This window comes from Triticum aestivum, chromosome 7A (assembly GCF_018294505.1).
Source record: "Triticum aestivum cultivar Chinese Spring chromosome 7A, IWGSC CS RefSeq v2.1, whole genome shotgun sequence".
Lineage (NCBI taxonomy): Eukaryota > Viridiplantae > Streptophyta > Magnoliopsida > Poales > Poaceae > Triticum > Triticum aestivum.
The window spans coordinates 639623407-639632608 of record NC_057812.1 but is presented as its reverse complement, the minus strand read 5'-3'; the positions used below and the strand labels follow the sequence as shown (position 1 = coordinate 639632608).

Genomic DNA, 9202 nt, shown 5'->3' with positions numbered 1-9202 from the left:
AGCGCACAATGCTGCAACTAACATGCGATACGATGAACATCGGCCTGCTGGTGCTCTGACAATGACGGCCTGGGGCCGTGACGGTCACGACCTACGAAGACGAAGGGGTGGAGGTTCGCGGTGGTCCGATGAGTGGTGAGTGGAGTGCTAGGGGAGAGGAGCGGGCACCGCGCCGAGCTTGCCACTGTGATGCGAGGGACAGGGAAGACGTGAGGAGGAAGACATGGCTCGAGGATAAGATCTGAACGGCCCACGATGCGCTAATCGCACGGCCGCACGGCGACCGGCCGAAATTTTGGGCCGGCGCGCCGGCACCTATCAGCGCCATTTGCATTTGCATTTTTTTGTGGGAAGGTTGGAGCATCTTTCCTACCTTTACGTTATTCCTTCCTTCCAATGAGAGGATAGGATTCTTGCCTGCAATTGGAGCAGTTTTCCTACTTTTCCTTATTCCACGCCCCTTTAAGCGTGAGGCATCCCCTTTCGCGAGCAGCGTCACAGCGGCTGCCTCAAGGAGAGAAGTCAAGGAGTACCAAAGATCAAGCCTGAGAGGGGAAGATAGACAAAGAAAAACAGATCAACGGGCGTGCAAGCCATGAACACTAGCGTTGGATCGCCCGCGGATATGAGGTAACTGAGGAACTGCTTGATTTTCACTTATCAATATCACGAAGCATCAAACCTTACATCAGAGTTTCTTGCTTCTTCCTGATTGGTCTAGAGTAGACTAGACTGGATGATGGTGTGGGGGGTGGTTTGGGGGGCGGGGCGCTAATTGCCATTCGCTCAAACCATGCAGTAAGAGTTAGTAGCATGCTGGTCACTTGAGGGATGCGAGATGTGTGGCTGGCATGCGCCATAGTTGGCTTGTTCGGTGAGGAATGAGGTGCGAAGATATAGTGGCGTCAAACATTAAGCTGCCACAGATCCAGACATGAAATCGGAGCAAAAACATGCTTTTTTTTAATCCGAAACATGCATATCTGATATTTGTGAAACAGTTTTGGGAAAGCACACATCTAGATGTGCCATAAGTATTGCACAATACATCTAAGTCATATGTCATCGATCTTATGTGAAGATTCTTATGGGTATTTTCCTTTTTGTTTTTCTTTCCATCTTTATGCCTGACTGAGTCACTTAGATGTGCAATAATTAGGGCACATCTAGATGTGCGCTAGACAGACCCTGGTGGAATTGACAATATCGCAATGTTTGATTATGATTAATTCATATTAGCATCATCACAAGGTTACAAATGTGGTAAATATAAATCACCTACCGACACTACAAACCTTTTTTTTCGCGGGATGCACAAGAAACTTTTAGCATACACTCATATGGAACAAAGGCACATGTCAGGAGAGACAAGATCAAAGCATATATACAAGTTCAGCAAAAACTCTGGTGCAACAACTTTGTCGGCCATGGTGTTGAAGATGAGATGGTCACCCATCGCACAGGAAGTAGTGAAAGTAGATGGTCGGTTGTCGAGGATGTTGTCAAATTTGAGTGAGAAGCCACATCAGGACGTCCCCAAAAACCTTAAGGCATTTTTACCCAGTGCAGGCTCTTAATGGACGCAGATTCGAAGGCCTGCTCTCCCGAATAGTTGTGCATGCAGTCGTCGAGATGGGGACGCTAGTGCAGCGCAAGAAACTTGGCTGGTGTGTGCGTTCTGTCTGCTGTTGTGTCATTTTTGTTTAGTTTTTCTCCTTTGTATTTTCTTCACATAGAGAGCGATGTGTGGGAGAGTGAAGAGATGGAACTCACACTTGGGTGAAGAAATCTTTGCAAGTAAAACATGTCCACAAAGAGCTCAAGCATTGACACGTACACCCAGAGCTACCTTAGTAGTACACGGCCCAGCAAAGCTTTCGTTCTTCTAACAAGGCACATAACATTAGGACGAATCTTAACACGAACTTGATTCACGAAATGTGATGTGTGCGCTTGCGTGGTGTGGCATGAAGTGACTGAGTGAGCGCACACATTATTGCTCTCTTTTGTCATGCTACAAGTAGTAGCAGAACAACTCACATTGCAGATTGGTGTTACTCTTTCTCAACCAGCAACATGATACTAAACCTACACACTTCGCATGCAAGTCAAATAGGACTTAGAGATTTAACCGGGCCGATGTACATGATTTAATGGATTGAGGCCCATATAATCTAACAACCCCCCTCCTCCATCAAATATCATAGGCCCATTGGATTGCACTTGTTGCAATGTTTGATATACCCACAATTTATTGGACACCGACTAAGGTTGAGCTCCACCAATACAAGTAGCTACTCGTATTCAGACAAAACAATGGACTATGTATTAAATTGTCAGTCTTCCGCGGATAAGTTACGTTGAATGTCGTTACCGATATATGAGTGCCAAGGCTACCCCGACGGACGAACATATCCTTTGATGCATTATCTATCACATTCCTTGATACACTGTTTTCCCCTTCACCAACCGTTATGGGTCTCAAATCCATCTCCTTTGATGCATTATCTATCACATTCCTTGATAGATCTTTTGTAAATAGACTCACCAGATTTTTAGCAGTTGGAATATAATTCAATGCTATTACTCCGGAGTTTTTGAATTTGCTGACATATTTTAATATTCTCTTTACATGTCTTGAACTCTTTGTATTATCCTTTGAATTGTTTACTTTGGCTATTATAGTTTTGAGTTTCACAATTCATGAGGATAGCCGTTATGGATTTTTTAATTACAAGCAAGTCCACTAGGAATTCACGAAGCTGTTTTACTTCGGTAGTAGCCATGTCTAATGTTGTGACATCTTCTTCTTTCATTCTCAATATACCCAAGCGTACATGACACAGCTAGCAATACGTACACGGGTCAGACGATGCTCTCTTTGCAAAAAATCTGCGTGCACAATACTTCAGTGTGGGTTGCGTACATCTAGGGTACCTTGACTAATTTTTCTCATCCATAAATCACAACGCACACAACCACACGCCAAAAAGAAAAACATCACCACACACAACCACAAAGCATATATGTATGTACTATACCAATAACGTCCATAAATCACAGCCACGTATATACTCCGGAATTCCTATGTGACGCACACATACTGTTTTGTGAAAATATAAAAAAAATTATGTTGAAAAGTCCTAAATCTATTTTGCAAAAATTTAATGAAAATCCTATATTATATAAAATAATAATCAAATTGTCTAAATCATGCAAATGCATCAGAAACCGGTAATTTCGGAAGTCGGAGCATGAAGACTCTCATATTTAAAATATTTAAGGAGTAAGTGCATAACAACGTGAAAGAACTTATTTAATAAAAAATCAATTTAATAGTACCCAAAAGGAAGGATATGCTCAAGTTCTAATAAATTGTGGCATAGGGGTTGGCTGGATAAATCTATTTGTCATGGGCTACGATACCAGCTTAGCGGTCATCCCCTAAAGAAAATCATCATCATTACTTTTGTTGATGGCACAGTTAAGATGTTAGAAGGATCGAATTCAAAATAATATTGGCATCCAATAGTTAAGGGGGAACTTTAGCCAACGAAGTGGCGAGCTTCTAAAATTTAATGGCCAGCCTAAAAATATTCAAGCAAGCTTCAAAATTTCAATGTTCAAATTTCAAAATATAAGGAGCACTTCTAGATCGTTACAGTCCAAGTAAAAGAAGATTAAATAAAAAGTTAATGTAGGAAATTATTGAAAAGACAAAGGCTTCCATGAGTTTAAAAACAAATTTCAAGAAGTACAAAATTCATCCAAGTACTTTAAAAGTACAAGGACAAGTTTGAACTGGGCGGCGACTCATAGAGAGGCGCGCAGCTCACTGGCATCGGCATGTTGAACTTTTGACTGCTAGAAGAATTGTTGTATGCCACGTTTTTTCTGCTGAAATGTTATAATCACACATATGCATCTGTAAGCATGGAGCAGTTCTGCCAATTTCTAGCCCGTGCTCCTGACGACTAGTGAATTAATTAATCAATGTATAGACAAATTAATTTCATTCTCAAATATATACGTGCCAGACTGCAGAGTAGTATTGAATTGATTATTTATTTTTTATCAGGAACACTACTACTCACGGCACGTCGATCATCTCATTGCCCGGTGCCCAGCAGCTATGGAACCAGTGGGAGATCCAATGCCTGGTGCTGGCGAGCTTCTCCTTGCAAGTCTTCCTCCTCTTTTTCTCGGGCATGCGGAAGCGCCGCAGGTCCAGCGCCCTCAGCTTGCTGCTGTGGATTGCCTACCTGCTGGCCGACTACGCCGCAACCTTCACCCTCGGCCGCCTGACGCTCCACCTCGATGACCCTCGCCACCAGCTCCTGCTCTTCTGGACGCCCTTCCTGCTGCTCCACCTGGGAGGTCAGGAGACGATCACGGCATTCTCCACGGAGGACACCTTGCTGTGGAAGCGCCACCTCCTGAGCCTCGTCTCGCAGGTCATGATGTCCATCTACATCGTCACCAAGTCATGGCACGTGGTCAGCACCAAGCAGCTTATGGCTCCCATGGTGCTCATGTTCATTGCCGGGACAATCAAATACGCGGAGAGGTCATGGGCGCTCATGACCGCCGGCAGCTCCATGACACCTGGCAGCAGCTCCATGTCGGACTATGTGCTCAACGTAGAGAGTAATGTCCTTGAGGACTCGGAGTCCTATTTCCAGAGGCTCCATGATTTTCTATCACGCGATAGTCGGGGCAGGGTAGACTACGAGGGCCTTGTGGATGTTGCCGGGAAGGGGATCCGCATATGGTTGGATTTCTTGACAGACATGACACCTTTCTTGATGTGGAACAAGGGCGACACCATCGACCGCGCCATCCGGAAGTTGAGAGGCCTGGAGAATCCAGAGCTCCGGCAACAGATCGGTTACAAGTTGGCTGAGATCCAGCTCTCGCTTGTCTATGACTTCATGTACACCAAGTATGGAGTGCTCCAGTATCACCTCAACCTGATCAACAGTGGAGTCGAGCGGCTCGTCACGTTTGGCGCAACCACTGCGGCGCTGGTGCTGTTCCTGAAGGCTGACCTGCATGGGCAGTTCGCCGGCGACGTGAGAGCCGATGTCGTGGTGTCATATGTGCTGCTGGCTGGTGCAGTCGCACTGGATTTATCCTCCACCTTCATGGTCATGTCCTCATTCTGGCCGTACCTGCCCGGACGAAGCCCCTTCGGGAAAGATGGATTCCTCGGAAAGCATGTAATGTTCAATCTGACCAAGCTTGTGAATCCACTGGGCAAACGGTTGTGGTCAGGGCAGATGGCGCAATACAACCTGATCGGCGAGTGCATCCATGAGAAGCAAGCTAATTTCTTCGTGTGGGCTCTGCGCAAGGTTGGCCTTGTGTCTGACGTCACGCACGTCCAAGTCTCTCCTGACCTCAAGAAGTTCCTCTTCACGAAGCTGCTGGACATAGGGACGACTAAGCAGGTGACGGAATACTGGAAGTGGGACTTCGGCACGTTCAGCGGCCAGTGGGCCAGATGGGCGCTGGAGGCGACGGAGGAAGGAAGGTCGGTAGATAAGAAGAAGCTCAACCTGGAGGGCGGAACTGTTGCGGCGATCGTCCTCATGTGGCATATGACCACCGAGATGTGCCTCTACACCACCACCGACAACGGCAAGGACAGCTCCTCTATGCACAGGGACATGAGCAGGCAGCTGTCCGAGTACGTCCTGTACCTTGTCGGGAAGTGCGGCGTCAAGAACGGAAGCAATGGGCATTTCGAGTTCGGTAAGCTCCGGCGGGACGTGAAGAAAGCTCTCGCCCACCAACGTTTCTCTGGGGGGCGCCTCGAGCAGAGCGAGGTCGTCCTGTATGGCTACGAGGGGCATGGGTTTTTCACCCTCCGTGCCAGTGACGCCGCCAAGGAGCTGCTCAAGATCACACGCCCAGCTGAAAGATGGGAGCTCATCGCCACGGTGTGGACTGAGATGCTTTGCTTCCTGGCGCAGAACTGCGAGGCGGCATTCCACATCAAGAATCTGACCACTGGTGGTGAGTTCGTCACGCACGTCAGGGTCTTATCCATCATTCTGGGCATTCCTTTCATCCGGGAGGCATGGCAAGCCCAAGGTAATTGCAAAAACTTCCCAAACTTCTTAGGGGCCTGCCTGGTTGCAGATTATTCAAGATATTACTTCTTTCTTTCCTTTCAAATATACTTTCGTGGGCTTTAGGGAAATTTTTGTTTCTGGCATTTCATTTTTTAATGATCTTACTTTGGATTCTCTATTAGTAAAAGAAAAACAATCACATGCATGCTCGTATACAAAATATAACAAACGTTTTCATGCATAAGTGAACTGAACCACAAATTCTTCATGCGGACCAGTAAATACATCTACAAATTATTTAGATATTTTCCACAACAATTTGAAATTAAGGCCTTTTCGCTATCAAATCATTGAGGTAGTTTGAGACCACGTGAACTAAAGTGATCTTATGATTACGTGCACATATAATGTCACGATCTAGTTAAATCCAGAAAGATCACGATGGAACATATAAATGTCATACATTAATTGGCATGTATATAGAGCATGGACTCTTTTCAAAACTTCAGTGGGATATTCGAAAGAGTGAACTTTTCAGTGGCATATATTCAGAGTATTGTACTGCCATGACATATAATGGGTTAATTAGATAAATGCCACTGCAATTATGTCGATTGAGAAATGCCACTAAAACTTTCATCTTTGGAAAAATACCACTCAAACTTTGCATCACACCCATAGATGCCATTATGTAAATTTTCTGACCAAAATATCCCCGTCTTCCTCGGTCTTCTTCCTCCATATCCCATGTCCTCATCTCCCCCATTCCCCTTCTCACTGCAACTAGTTCCATGCTCCTTCCCTCTCGCGCCCCGAAGGAACTCCACAGGTTGGTCTCCTCTCCATGTTGACGGGCTTCTCCTTCTCTTCCCTGGAACTAGATGTCACCGTCCCGCTAGATCGAGAGAGAAATAGAGGAGGTCGACCTAGCTCCTGACGCCTTGCTGTTGGCCTGCGCTGTTGTCATTGCCTTGCTGATGGCATGTGATGCCGCTGCTCACTGATGCTATTACGCCTTGCTTGTCGCCGCCTTACTGATGTCGACACGGCGTAGGAGGGAGGTGCAGGAGGAACATGTCAACGCCTTGCTGTTGTCGTCCTGCTGCAGCATCGATGCGCCGTTGCCTTGCTGCTATCGTCGCATTGCAGGAGGAACGCATGGGATGGGTGCACGACAAATGGAGGACATGGGCAGAGGATGCGGTAGATGTCAAATTGAAGACATGTGGGCAGAGGAGGGAGTCGCTGGAGAGGCCTCACCATGTGCTGCAGTAGCTGCTTCGGGAAAGAGAGTGCGGAGGTTTGAGCTGTTGCTGCTTCGGGAAAGAGAGAGCGGAGATGTGAGTTTTTGTTCGGTGAAAGGAAGAGGGTGCTGCTTTCATTGTTGCGGCATGGCTAGTTTGACGAAATATCAGAAGATCAGGACAGAGGGGATGGAGGAAGAAGACCAAGGAGGAAGACGAGGGTATTTTGGTCAGAAATTTTACATAATGGCATCTATGGTTGTGATGCAAAGTTCGAGTGACATTTTTCGAAAGAAGAAAGTTGTAGTGGCATTTTTTTGAATCAGCATAATTGGAGTGGTATTTGTCTAAATAACCCTATAATGAATAGATCAAAAGTTTTTTCCCGCAAAAAAAAAAACAATCTAAATTGCTCCTATTTTTTTAGGGTGGTAATGATAGCTCTCGGGCCCTTTTTGGAACATTGTGATCAAAAAATTGAGGACAAGTAAAAATGCAACAATTGAGGTGCTATATTTAGTGTATATTCCTAGGAAAATAAACCACATAAATTGTTTTAAGTAGTTATTTAGAAGTTTGGTGATGGTCTTTATATCAAGATGATTTGCTCTTGTTCTCTAATGTATTTGATTTTAATGCTTCAGACTTCACAATGTGATCAATAGATTGAATTAAACCAGAATTTTCATAAATGGTCCCAACAAATAGAATTGAATAAGATTCACATATTTTGGTTGTTTAATGATGTGATTATTGGTTGGTATGTATTTTGGGCACATTTGCATGTAATTTTGAATTTAAGAGTTCCTTTCTAGTTCAATTTTTCTAGATCACTGTAAAAGAAATTAAAACTGTGCAATGTAAATAACCTGAAGCGTACATGCATCGACATGCCTTCTGCAATGCGTGCATATCAAAATATTTAGTTTTCAGATTATTATTTTCTTATTGTCTTTTGGAAATATACTTACCCTCGCTAAATGTCGTTAACCAGCTAAGGATGACACCGAGTATTCTGATTTCGTAATGTTCTAAATCAAATTGCTTGGAGGATCCCAAATTCAACCCTTTTGAAGAAAGTGATTATGTGGAGACGGATTGTGCCAACAAAGATGAAGGACGGTTCATGTGCTTCTTGTGGAGCTTGTGAGACGTTTTAAGCAAAAACAGATTATGTATTGCCACCTATTATGTTATGAAACTCAGAGATAGAGGCTTATGCCATGTGAAACTTGTATTTTATAAGCTACTGTTGTAAGCAGGTGCTTCGATGACTGCTGATTGCAGGTGTATGGTGTTGTAAGACTTGTATATGTAAGCTTGTATTTTGCAGTAGCTGAAGCGTGATATGATATTGAATGTCATCCAAGTCAGGGTGCAAAGTTGGCTCAGGCCGGGGCAGAACTTGAAGAACCGGAGAAGAAAAAAATAAGACTTGGACCCGGCGCTTTGGCTCTCGGATCCAAATAAGGGCTCATTTGATTCAAAGGAACTTTATAGGATTTCTGAAGGATTAAAATCCCGAGGGATTTTTCCTATATTGATCCTTTGATTCATAGGATTAGATCCTATAGAAATTTTTCCTATGGAATCTTTGTACTACATTTCATAGGAAATCTAACATCCACTCCAACCTTCTTTTACAATTTTTTGTTTTTCTTGTGGCATCAAACGCTTCTTGTTAATCCTATAGGATTCAAGTGGGCATTGCCACTTTAGTCCAATACCTTTTCTTTTTCGATGTTTTCAAAATCCTGTGAATCAAAGAGGCTCTAAGGGCTCCTTTGATTCAAAGGAATTCTATAGGATTTCTGAAGGACTGCCTTAAGAATTTTTTCTATGTTGGTCCTTTGATTCATAGAATTGAATCTTATAGAAATT

General features: G+C 44.2%; 1 protein-coding gene across 1 annotated transcript; it reads left to right on the top strand.

Moving 5' to 3' along the window:
* The first annotated feature begins 455 nt into the window (after window positions 1-455).
* LOC123148871 (uncharacterized) lies at window positions 456-8690 on the top strand. The gene is made up of 3 exons (XM_044568387.1): window positions 456-630; window positions 4079-6096; window positions 8316-8690. The coding sequence occupies exons 1-3, from the start codon at window positions 596-598 to the stop codon at window positions 8354-8356; spliced, it is 2094 nt and encodes a 697-aa protein (XP_044424322.1). The 5' UTR covers window positions 456-595; the 3' UTR covers window positions 8357-8690.
* The last annotated feature ends 512 nt before the right edge of the window (window positions 8691-9202 follow it).

What these genes read in the sequence shown, in the direction of transcription:
- LOC123148871 (XM_044568387.1), top strand. Translation starts at nt 596, where the DNA reads ATGAACACTAGCGTTGGATCGCCCGCGGATATGAG. An exon ending in GGATCGCCCGCGGATATGAG is followed by an intron (nt 631 to 4,078) that starts GTAACTGAGGAA and finishes ATTTTTTATCAG; the next exon opens with GAACACTACTACTCACGGCA. An exon ending in GGAGGCATGGCAAGCCCAAG is followed by an intron (nt 6,097 to 8,315) that starts GTAATTGCAAAA and finishes GTCGTTAACCAG; the next exon opens with CTAAGGATGACACCGAGTAT.